Source organism: Diorhabda carinulata, chromosome 6, assembly GCF_026250575.1.
Source record: "Diorhabda carinulata isolate Delta chromosome 6, icDioCari1.1, whole genome shotgun sequence".
NCBI classification, from domain to species: domain Eukaryota; kingdom Metazoa; phylum Arthropoda; class Insecta; order Coleoptera; family Chrysomelidae; genus Diorhabda; species Diorhabda carinulata.
In genome coordinates, this window is record NC_079465.1 from 16,932,359 (window position 1) to 16,945,406 (window position 13,048).

General features: G+C 32.0%; 2 protein-coding genes across 2 annotated transcripts in view; both read left to right on the top strand.

Annotated features, from left to right (window-relative positions):
• The first annotated feature begins 570 nt into the window (after positions 1-570).
• On the top strand, positions 571-1,265 carry LOC130895729 (probable small nuclear ribonucleoprotein G). The gene is made up of 3 exons (XM_057803238.1): positions 571-760; positions 813-960; positions 1,123-1,265. Exons 1-3 carry the CDS (start codon positions 729-731, stop codon positions 1,171-1,173), a joined length of 231 nt encoding a protein of 76 aa, XP_057659221.1. The 5' UTR covers positions 571-728; the 3' UTR covers positions 1,174-1,265.
• A 5,542-nt stretch (positions 1,266-6,807) lies between these two features.
• LOC130895726 (uncharacterized) overlaps positions 6,808-13,048 on the top strand; it is a 44,386-nt gene continuing 38,145 nt past the window's right edge. Inside the window, exon 1 of the mRNA XM_057803232.1 lies at positions 6,808-6,911. The gene's annotated coding sequence lies outside the window, so the exon portion shown is untranslated. The remainder of the gene's footprint in view (positions 6,912-13,048) is intronic.

A 13,048-nucleotide genomic window follows, 5' to 3' on the forward strand; every position in this document is an offset into this window, starting at 1 on the left:
GTTCAATTTAATCTGCGGCCACCAAACTGTTCTATTAGTTACATATCAATAGAGTTGAATAGAATTGATAATCATTTTAAATATAAAGTACTTTTAAAAGTTTTATTTAGCAAGGCTTCATTAATACAAAAGTATGTCATAGATATCAAGAGATTAGATCAATTTCCGCTTTCTGCTTAGACAAGAGCGTGAGATTTCGTATTTCATTTGTTTTCATTAATATAGACTTCAAATAAATTTCAAAATTCATTGCTGTTAACTACATGTTATTTCCTAAACTCCAAATCTATAGTCAAGTGTTTTGTGCATTTGGAATGACTATGGAGAAATGTATCAAACTATATTATATTAATTTTGATGGATGAATCTTCTAAAATAAAATGAGGAATGGAATTAAAGTATAATTAGGAACACTATAGTTTTAAGGTGTTGATATATTTCCATGACATGTTATTCAAACTGGATGTGCACTAGGTCTATGATTTTCATATTCAAAATTGTTGGCTGTCAAATTAAAGTAATGCGCAGTTAGATATAATCATGATCAATACAGAATACAGTATCAACTATCTCTCTTTAACTCTAGTCACTAATCATTCTTGTTCTTTTTCTAAATTTCTACAAAGCTTGTCCATTTTATGCCGCTTGCTCTTGATTAAAGTTGATGACAGGTTTAAATTGAAAAATTGCTAGCCGTTTATTTTCCCCAGTTTCTATAAGCTTATAAAATGTCTAAAGCTCATCCACCAGAATTAAGAAAGTAAGATATTATTAAAAAAATAAATTGATTACTTTGTATTTGTATTTTTTAGATTTATGGATAAGAGGCTAACCTTAAAATTGAATGGTGGTCGACAAGTTACTGGTATTTTACGAGGATTTGATCCATTTATGAATTTAGTAGTTGATGAATCTTTCGAAGAATTTAAAGATAAGAGTAAAGTTAGTATTGGGATGGTGGTAAGTTGAAACTTTAATATTTTTGTGATATTTGATAAGTTGTGATATTCAACATTTTTTTTACAATCACCATCTTGTTCGGTCGACCGTGTTCATAATTAACGTAACGATATTCACTTTGTTATGCATAGATAGTTTATTTTCAGGTAAATTTATTTTTAGGTTATTCGTGGAAACAGCATTATAATGTTGGAGGCATTGGATAGGATCTAGTTTTCAGTTTATAATGTATGATAGAATTAATTTTTGGTGTTAAATAAATGTAATGGAATTAAGACTAATAAATACAGACATTTTGTAAAAAATGCATCAACTTTCCTATTTCAATGACATTTTATTTGAATTTTTTATTACTAACTACTAATAATGGCTCTGGAATGTACATTGTGCATTTGAGATAAGCTGGATGCAAACTTAATGTTTTCAAGAAGTAGTATAAATATTGAACAGATGTGTTAAATATAAATTGCTGTGTTATACACTTAACTGTTAAGCAAAGTCAACCCACAACTAACAGCTTTTATAAAAATCACACAGTACTTGCTTAAAGTTACAGTATTATGTGACAAAAGGCAAATCACAGCACTAACATAAGTTATTCAAGGATTTAAGCATAGGCTCTATATCAGTACAAAGCATAAGGGCTTAGTTGCCAACCTTATAGTGTTAAAATTTTAAACTCCACATAAAGACCGGCCATCATAAGTTTTGACTGATGATTGCTGATTTTTACATCTATTACAGTTACATACACTAAATAATATGTTGAGTTTTCTTAATATAATCAATTAAGTGAAAAATTATAATAAAATGATAGAAATTTACCAGTTTATGATTTATTTACCTTAGTACCTATCATGCATAGCGAATTTAAACTTTCTCTAGGCCATCTGGAACTGGGTTAGAGGTTTGATCTATAGCTCCGTCAGAGATAAAAATGATGATTTTTGGAAATCTAAATAAACGTTGAGAGATGTGTTTAGGAAATTTGGAGCACATATGTATCTTACAAGTTTAAATAAATGAGCCAAATTTGACACGTTTATGTGACATAGTTTTGAGTTATGAGGGGGTCAAAAGTAGCTCCAAATAATACACAGGGTGCTTCTCACCAGTTTTGTTACTTGAACTTGTACTACTGGAGTAATGCAAACATTTTTTGTGTATGATTAATAATTATGATTTCGTGATTTGCTTAAAATGTAAAATTTTAAATAACTCGTGGTTACGTGATTTAGGGTGCATTCCACTAAGCACTCACGACAATCACGATCGTTCCTGTTCCACTTACTTCAGAGCTTTTATTCGTAATCCCAAGTGGAATGGATTACGAGGCATTTTGAGCATTGAGAAAAATATGGAAAAAATTAAGCGAATTATCTCACTACTGCTGATGGGAACCATTAATCATCTAGTTAAGTGATACAAAGTGTTCCTTACTTTACCCTCCATTAATGTATCTTCTCGGATTACCTAATTTTTGTCTAATGAGATTGTGAAGAATCATAAATCTACCTACCTAACCTCTAGTTACTATTGTATTCGTTAAGATTTATTGTACACTGACACTCTTATAGTTTTGATCTTCACGATTTCAGTAGTCAGATTATTGAAACAATTTTATTTGTTTATAAGTTCTGCTTATAAAAAACGATGTTTACAAAGTTGTAAGTTAAGTTATATAACTAGTGAAAGCTTTAAGAGGTTATGTTGTAATTTCTAAGTTTTTGAATTTATTAGTAGAGTGCTTAACTGATTTACATTAAAGTAAAATCCAAATATGCGATAGTAAATCTTTGGAGGTGCGTCACAAAAATGTCTTAAAAGTACTTATAATATGACGCATTAAATAATGAGATAAGGCCGCTTGAAATGATGCAATACAATGTGCTAGAAGTTGCATAGAATTTCTTGCAAGATCAAAATATTACATAGACGAATATTGCACGTTGCTTGATGTTAAGGCCGCTTGACATGAAGCAATGAAACGTGCAAGAAGTTGCATGGAATTTCTTGCAACATCAAAATATTACATAGATGAAAATTGCACGTTGCTTGATATTAAAGCCGCTTGACATGAAACCATACAATGTGCAAGAAGTTGCATGTAATTTCGTGCAAAATAAAAATATTACATAGACGAATATTGCACGTTGCTTGATATTAAGGTCGCTTGACATGAAGCAATGAAACGTGCAAGAAGTTGCATGGAATTTCTTGCAACATCAAAATATTACATAGATGAAAATTGCACGTTGCTTGATATTAAGGCTGCTTGACATGAAGAAATATAACGTGTAATGCATGCAATATTTCTTTCAGTTGTTTGGAGTTCCGACTAAGAAAGACATAATGACAACGCTTTCTCTATCTTCCGAGATTTCAAATCGGTTCTGAGCATTCTTAAGCATGCGCAGTATAGATAAAGTGTCTCGAACGAGAGAGAAAATGAATATGTCGGCACCGTAACGTAAGGACGTTTTTTCATATACCAACTGTCCGTATAGGAATATTACCTATATGGAAACTAATTATTTCGACTTTGTTAACAAATATGAGCAAAAACAAAATCGAAATAAGATTAAATTTACCACGAGGTCGAAATGATTAGTTTTACGAATGTCAGCTGATCTAAGACTGACATTTGATTGGTTGCTAAGCCAAAAGTAACTAGATTTCTCCATAGAATTGCAATTTCACGCAATAAAACTTACACCAAACCGATAATGCTGTAAGTGCGAGAATTTGCATGAAACAATCAGCTGAACTTCATCTGCACATGCTTTTGATTAAAGGCCGCTTGACATGACGAAAGACAACGTGCAATGCAATGCAAGACGCCATATTTCTTAATCAAAAGTATACGTAGATGAAGTTCAGCTGATTGTTTCATGCAAACTCTCGCATTTGCAGCTTTATCGGTTTGATGCCATTTTCATTGCTTACTAGTCGCCATTCTAGGAAGAAATGAGTTTCAGATCTGCTGGTATTACAAGGATTTCTTAGTTATCTTATGTTTTATTTTTCTTAGTTCGACAACTGTTTCTTCATCCATCCCCAAATATAATTTTGTATGTTTTTTCGACTAATTCTATAGCTGAATTTATGTTTTCACTTATTCTATCTGGCCAGGGCTTGGTGTGCTCTTTTCTGCCCATCAGTCTATAAACTGACCACAAAATATAAAATAAAATTTGAGGTTAGGAAATTGTTTAATTTTTCTTATGGAATTTTGGTTAGTGGCAACAATGACGCAATGGGAAGAGACTTGTGTAATGTTAAGCAGTGTGCAATATTCCTCTATGCAATGTTTTGAAATTGCATGCAATTTCTTGCACGTTGTCTGGCCTCATGTCAAGCGGCCTTAAGAAATATTTCGTCTTGTATTGCATGTTGTATCATGTCAGGCGACCTTTACAAGAAATGGCATGAAATTTCTTGCATATTGTCTTGCATCATGTCAAGCTAATCTAGTGCCGTTTGTTAACCTCTACCTCCAAGCCCCAAAATTATATATGCAACGGATGCTTTTCATGATTTTTAATAGTAACATCTTTATTATATAGATTATTATAATAAAATCTATTTAATTGTGTGTAATAAGTGTTTTCTTAAAACAAACTATTTTTTCAAAGTGACAAAGTACTACAAACAATATTTCTATATTTTTGATGAAACAATCTTATTTCTCATTTATGAATTGTATTCTTCGGTTCATTGATTATGAGTAACAACGTATGTTTGAACCGTGAATTGTCCAAAATTCTTACAGTCCAACATATATAATTTTTTTATATTTATTTCTATAAAGATGTACAATACAGTACTTACAACATTAGAAAGTATATATAGCGAAACGAGTTGCCCTTTCGTTCAGAATATATACCCTTAACCATTCGTCGTGACATGCTCTTATAAAATGATAGTTGTCCAGCTCATTATGACGTATGTGGGGCCGAATAAAAGATATCGTTTACATCAATAGATCCACGATAAGATATGATATGATTGAAAAAATAGGACACATAATACGAAGTATTGCAATGGCAGATATTGAAACTGTTGTCCTATTTACCCATCAGCGACTGATTTCTTGTATAGAACATGATTGACGACATTTTGAACCCCTAGCGCGCCACTAATTAATTAGTTATTTACCTAACTTGTTAATTGTCAGATTTGTTGCATGGTTTATTAAACGATACAATTCGATTATTGTATATAAAGTGCAAATTTTTAGGGTAAATTTGAAAGAATTATAGCTTTTTTAATTTTATATTGTCACATACATCTTTTAGTGGTGGACATATAATACTGAAATTATTTCCACGTGTTTCTCGGGACCACTTCTCCTGAAGCTATAATATAGGCCGTTCTTGAATACAAGGCCCACGGGCGTTCGTAGTTGTTCACCCGGTACATGTATGTTTTATGGTTGTATCTAGATTTTGTAAGTCTGGAACTAGGCGCTTACATAGTTCACCCACTAGCTCTATCTTCCTCACTCTAATCCAAAGGATACAAAAAATACGTATCCAGGTGAATTTAATCCGGATAATCAGATCAAATTATTGTATTGTCGTCATTCTTTGAAAAGGTTAAATTAAGTCTGATCGCTCAAAATAAGGTGAAAACTGTTACAAATATTCAGGTTAAATTAATAAAACCTATTTAAAAACATCTCAGATACACTGAAAGAGACTAAAAAATTCATTCTCATGACAACATACAATGATGTTTTTCAATGCTAAATCGAATTAAAACGTTTCTTTGAAATTTGATGACCGAAGATCGTTTAACAGATCTTTTCATACCATACACTGAAAAACAATTATATCTAAAATAGACAATTTCAATCATAAAGCAGTGCGAAAGTTATATAAGAACTTCGAATGGTGTTGAAGGTTGAGGACTCAAAATATAACTACCCAAGAGTTTTTTAAGATGCCAACATTTCGATCTTTTATTTGATCTTTATCAAGACTTCAACATTCCTGTTACTTCTGTGCCATATGTGTTGTCGATAGTTTTGAAAGACATCTTCACCTGGGTTTGTGAAAACTATATACAACACCTATGTCACAGAGCCTTGAAGAAGATCAAATAAAAGATCGAAACTTTGGCATTTTAAATAACTCTTGCGACAGTTTTATTTTGAGTCCTCAACCTGCAACAACATTGAAATTACATACTAGAAAGGACAATAATTTCAACGAAGACATCTTCACCTGGGTGTTTGAAAACTATCTACAACACATATGGCACAGAGGTAACACAAATGTTGAAACCTTGGAAAAGATCGAAACTCTGGCATTTTAAAAAACTCTTGCGACTGTTTTATTTTGAGTTCTCAACGAGGACAATAATTCCAACAATGACATTATAGAAACACCCAAAAGAACATATTTTATGTGTGAGTTCGGAACATCCCTTAGTTTTACGAAGAATCTTCCAACACAGTTAAATCTGTGTAAGTTGTTGACATTTTTCAATATTGAAACATGTTTGGTGACTAATATTTTTCTTTTGTGGCAACCTTTTTAATAATCAAATATTTTAGCACAAGAGCTGCTAAAAAAACTTTAACAAATATAACAAAACTTCTACAAGTTAAGCTTTTTTAAAACCACGAGTTACTTATATTTAATTTATATATGTCAAGTGATACAAATTATCTCGAATAACTAAATCAAATTTAGTATTCATGCAATATATAACGTGATGAAATATCCATAAACGTATAAAACTCAATATTTCAGAAATTTCGTGATCTAGATCTTAGAAAACGTAAGCGGCGTTAAACGAAAACGTCGCGGTGCCAATATCTATATATAAATTTTGCTTTACAGGAAGGGGCGTCTAATACCAAGTATTAGACGTCTCCGTCTAGATTTTCCAGTTTTTAAGTGCTACCAACGTACGGTAGGACGTCGCGTATACGAAAATTGACGGTAATTTTTTTTTCTGTTTTTATTCTACTTAGTAATTTTATCGTGTGAATGTGATGAGTTAACTTTTAATGAAATAGAAGTTCTTTTGGAAACATGAACATGTGATGTACTTAATTACGATCTTATAATGAAGTTCAATTCTTCATGATAAAATTAAAAAGTTTTTCTTTCTATCACTTTATCGACGTATTATTAAAAAAATATAATTACATCTACAGAAGTATTTATACAATCTCTAGTGGACAAAAGTTGATATTTTCAAAATTTTATTGCTATAACGGGTACCATTTTAATTCATTTGATTTTGATTAAATTTTCGAATTCTGCATGGAAAATCAGGTCAACTTTAAGTAAGATTTGAAGAATGGACGTAGAAGTTTAATACCGATTAATCCATTTAATTAAGGAAGTGATGTTTAGGTACAACAGTGATTTAGTATACCTTGAATTATCAATTTGTTATTAATTTATTATACTAAAGAATTTTCAAATATTGAAGGTCACTTTGGCCAAATTGAAAAATCAATTACTTTTTTCTACAACTGTTAAAAACATCCTATCGATGTATCAATGTTAAATTTTTTTTTATTTCCAAAATAGTTCACAAAATAAAAATCGAATAATATTAATCAATTTTCAATTGATTATTCATCATAACAATTCCCGAAGATGTTCTATGTTGCTGCTGATCAGATCAATTTTTTGAAGAGTTGATTTCACAATATTCCAATTTGTTTGAAAGAATATGGACGCTTGAATATTTTGTTAAAAATCTCATTTTTGTTAATCAAACTATTTTTTATATATGCTTCTGCAACGTAGCAGATTTCCAGAGACCGTGACGTTTTATGGACTTTATGGACTAAGACAACAGTCGCTCAAAAGCGACAATGTATTTTTCTTTCGTGTTTCCACAGCACATTCGAGAAAATTTTTAACTTCGACCTAGGGTCTCGGCGAAAATGAACACTTTCATGTGCCATTAAAAAAACATTCATATACGCACTTGGTACAAAAAAACAATCATTTCTCCAAATACGTCATTTAAGTTTTTTACTTTGCTATTACATTTACTGATGATAGTACGAAAAAAACTAGAATAAATCTTCTATCCAAACTTAAATTTCAGGTAATAAGTAGAAAGTTATATAAAACTTAATTGCACATTCTATACAGGGTATCCAGTTAAGGGCATAGAGCAAATGCGTATAGGAGAGCTCAAAATATAACAATTGGGATTAATTTACCTCTATACCAAGTTGAATCCCTGTGAAATTATAGGGCCTCAAAGCAAAACCAACAATTTTGAGAAAATTAAATTATTTGCAACTCTCTATCTTATAAATAACAACTTTGGTACACTGTATGAAACTGTTAAGGGCATTAAGTAATGAACAAGGTGATCGAAACATTCTGGGGGTTTGATTAGGAGTGCCTAACCTTAAAATTTTATAGTTTTCCATCCGTCAGTCAGTTGATTTAAAGAATTTCATTTTCATACAATGCATAATTTAATTCTAAAACTTTTTTCTCTTTTAATTTTTCATAAAACTTAGGCAAACTAAAGGCAAGAGCTCGCTATGGATATAAACATGAAATATAACAATTTGCAATGTAGTTCTTCTAGTAATTAAATTGTTATAATTTTTATACTCTGTCTAATAGCTGATCATCATTTTTATTACATAGCATTTGTTTGTAATGCGATTTCCAATTTCACAATTCTTCACGGGAATCAACTGAAGAAGAATAAACATGACATATGATACATATAAAACTTCTGTGAATTTTTAAGGTTAGGAAACCATCCTCCAGAATGGTCCCATCGCCTTCTATTTACCAGCACTTAATACCCTCAACAGTCTTGCGGTGTATCAAATTTTGTATTTATGAGTTCAAGAAATTAATTTTTTTCGTTATTTTGGGCTCCACTTTGAAGCTCTATAACTTCTCAAGGATGCAGCTTGGTATAGACATAAATTGCCCCCAATTGTCATTATTTGGGCCCTATATGCCTTTGTCCTGTGTCATTTTTTGTGCAAAACTTCTCGTACAATAATCAGCAGTCTGCTTACTTACTAAGATCTGCCGAAGTATCTAGCCAAGGTACTTCAAATTAATCAGTACTTTCAGTGTTGGTTGTACGAACGCTCGGTAATATTTGAATTAACAGCAAAACTGATAGTACGAATAAGGAAATAGAGTTGATATACATTATCAATCTACGATTTTTGGGGTTCACAAGTCATGCGGGTTGCATTTTTTGCCCCAGGACGCGAGCGCCATCTAGCGGTTAGATACGAGAACTGGGCGTCGGCCATATTGTTGATGTGTTTTTCGTAAACAGACCAGGTGATCATAGAACTGTATTCATAGGACAGATAATCCCTTGTCAGTCTAAAAAATGAGTCGTGGGACGCGTGAAATTTCTATCAGCAATCAAACCGTTTATATATATGAACTGCTATTCAGCATTACGACAAATTTTGTTTTTTAGTCTTTTCAAAAGCTTAGATTGCTGGAAAGGATAGTACCAAGGACTAATTCTCCATATTGCTTTTTTTTACATCTACTCTGCACGAATCATCAATCCTTATTTCCGTTGGAAATGTTTAACATTAATATAAAAGAGGAAATTTTGGGTTTTCGCAAGGAAATAATGGAACTGAACAAGATTGGAAACATCGAAAATATCAAAGATGATTTGAGAACCTGAATTTATTATTTTGATATCTAAATATCTGAAAAAAATCTCAGTTCCTACTAGGGACGCAAGACATAAATTTTAACGGGGAAATTGAAATCAAGTATAAAGAAATATATAAGGACACACATAAAATTATTTAGCAGAAATGAAAGGAATGAAAGTAGAGAAAAGTTATTCGGACATTAAGATAAAATGTTACAAGTGTTAAATCCTGATTCTAGACGACCAAGAGGAAACAAAACAACATGGTGCCTCATGCACAACAAGTGAAATACGAACCTTGCCAGACACTATCAGACGTTCCCCTGGTAGCACTTTTACACGAGGAGGACATACAAGATTAGAGATGAGAAAATTGTGAGCTTCTGAGCTCTTGTAATCATTCATAGCTACTTTGGTTACGGTCACTTACCTTCCTACTGAAGCTCAAACGGGTCATACCCAAGGTCCTGAACTTTCTTCTGATAGCGCTCACGGTCATGAGTCAATTTCTCACTATATTCCCTCATAAAACAATAATCACTAGAAATGCTCCTCGAAACGCATCAACTACATGGCCGACGCCTTGTTGTCATGACTGCTAAATAGATGGCGTTCGCGTCGTCCTGCCGGGGCCTTGTGCACCCCAAGGATCATTCGTGACTACATTCCAGTTGATTGAAAATACAACGTTTTAGTCAAATTATCTGTTTTCTCATTAGTATGTTTTTAAACACAAAAAGATGGTTGTCGATATCTGTATTCATCGAATTGTATACTCTCATAAATTTCATCCTTATATTAGAAGTTTTCGTTGGAATACCAATATTCTAAAATTAATTTTTCTAATAAGGTTTGCTCATACTAGACATACACGTTGAATACTTATTCGTATTGAAAGATAATATTTCTCTGTCAGCAGAATCGTGTTCTAAAGACAATTATTTTGTATACAAAAAACTATTAAATTATATGAGATTAACAAGACGAACACTTTTAAAAAACTGTTGGTTTTAGAGTTTATGTGGGAAGGGATCGAATTTTCGTTACAACACCGTGTATATGTTTTTTATTCGATATTTAATCATTTCCATTGTGTAGTGTATTGAATTAATCTATTTTTAGAATTTTTTTTATTCACAATAGTGAAATCGAGGAAATTTAAGACGTGGTATGATTTTAAAATCTATTTTGCTAACCTAAAAATACGTATTACATTATAAGTATAAAAATATATTCTTACACATCTGTGGTAGATGCATTGCTCAGAATATATTCAACTGACATTTACAATTTTACAGATAATTTCGATTGACTTTCGCAAGATTCTCATAAATATAGAAATAACTGCCAGTTTTACACTAATGAAATTATATAGGTTTACTTTAGTTTAATAAATGAGGCTATAATCTATCATCCGGATCGTTGTTTGAATAAATTAGTTTTCTACATCGTAATCATAAGTAATACTTACAGTGTGCTCATAAAATAACATAACTATATTTTTATTTCTAGTGAGTTAACGAAAAGAAAACCCCATTAATCCAAAATATTTGGTGGGTAATCCCATGTGACCGCCTGTTTTTTTACTATGACCAGTAAATAGATAGAGCTTTAACGTTATTATCATTCATTAACATATATTTCGACAGTATAAATATAAATTTTAAGCTAAAAATATTGTGTAGACCTTGAGTTACAGCGTTATGAACACTCCCCGCCTCGAAAAAATGTGCTCGCACTTCCTCCACAATTCCTGCTGATTGGCTTATTTGAACCAAAAAAAAACTGCATTTTAATCTGTAAGCCTAAACGCACGGAATGGTCTATCATCAGAAGAATAAGCAAAAAATTGGACTTTTTGTAGAAATTTGGAATAAAAGTTTCGAAATTTGCTTTTTTTTGTTTTTTGCTATAAAAAAATGAAAATTTTGGAAATTTTCGATTTATAATAGTTCATTCCATACTTCCATACAATACGTTTACATGTGTTGAGTGTGCCTTTTAAATTTAGATTCATTCGGAGAAGCCATTTTTGAGATACGATGGAGGAAAGTTTGAAAAACACAGTTTTGTGAGAAACGCGTTTAAAATTTCAAGTCTATTTAAAACTATGAGAATCTCAACTTACCCCCAATCGGCGATGCCTGGTCCATAGAGTATTCCTTCCTCTTCCTTTTGAAACTCTTTTAAAGCAGATTGTTCTGTACGTGTGAGCTTCGCGGCCGATGGGGCATCTCATAACCGACATTACTTTTAAAACACCTTTAAAAAACCTTCATTAAAGATGATAACTGATAAGTAGCTAGCAATTTCAACAATCTGGAAGTCAGAATGAAGATGATTAGCTGAAGTCCAAATCCAAACAAATTCAAAGATGTGTCTCTGCTCCCAAATAACGAATTAATAATTCGTTTTTCGATAAATCTTCGAAAATCGGTTTGATAGCTACTTTTACTTGTATTAGAGGTGGTTTATCGTGATGAAATTGGTCAAGCTCATTCGTAGCTTCTATCTTACGCCATTTACACCAACTGTCTTCGCCTTCTGGGCAAAATTGATGTTGAGGGTTTTTATCTGAAGAACAAATGTGATAATACGTTGCCTAAACTTCCTTTTTCGTTTACGGTTTGGCATCTAGTAACCCCTTGTATGTTTTACTGTCACAATCGCCGATGTATGTAAGATGCTTTACGCCATATTTTTCCATGGACCTCAAAAATATTTTCGTGATGATACATATTTCCATTTTACCGGAATTTTTGGAATGGTTTATGGTGCATTCATATACATGCGTTTCATACCAAATTTCGTACTTTAAAGGATCCGTCTTTTTACTTCTCCACAAATTATATACACCACAAAAACTACTCATAACCATGACATCTAAAACTTTCCCAGTGTACTTTTCAATCAATGTAGAAATTCCGAATAGACATGAAAAGTCTCTTTTCTTCCAAGTACCGTCACCTAACACAATCAATTCATCCTGTGGTTTTCCTGAATGATAATAAAGTATCACACAGTGAAGACGTGGCAATATGAATGTTTTTTATTAATGCAGCATAAGTTGAATTTCCAATACCCGAACATATGTCCATGAAGCTGCAGAAAAGATTTATTCCTTCGTGACCAACTCCTAATAATACAAACCGGCGATTAACTTTAAATGTATTTTAGATCAATGGGCCTGAGTTTATAACTGTCTGTGTTTTACACTCACACGATAAAATAATTTTAAGATCTAAGCCACGGAAACTTGAATGAACCTTTATGTTCATGATATTTTGAAGTTTTTTCGCCGAAGCTGATGTAAATGCCGTTTCATTTAGGGTGGTAAAACACAAACACTAAACTTTCTTTTTCTTCTACGACCAGGATGAACATTTCCACTCGTACTTCCTTTCTGTCTACTCATTATGAAAAAAAATTATTTGTAGTTGTTGCACTC

Excerpts from the sequence above, each read along its gene's own strand:
- LOC130895729 (XM_057803238.1), top strand. The coding sequence starts at position 729 with ATGTCTAAAGCTCATCCACCAGAATTAAGAAA. Across the intron at positions 761-812 it reads CATCCACCAGAATTAAGAAA|ATTTATGGATAAGAGGCTAA; the intron begins GTAAGATATTAT and ends TGTATTTTTTAG. Across the intron at positions 961-1,122 it reads AAGTTAGTATTGGGATGGTG|GTTATTCGTGGAAACAGCAT; the intron begins GTAAGTTGAAAC and ends ATTTATTTTTAG.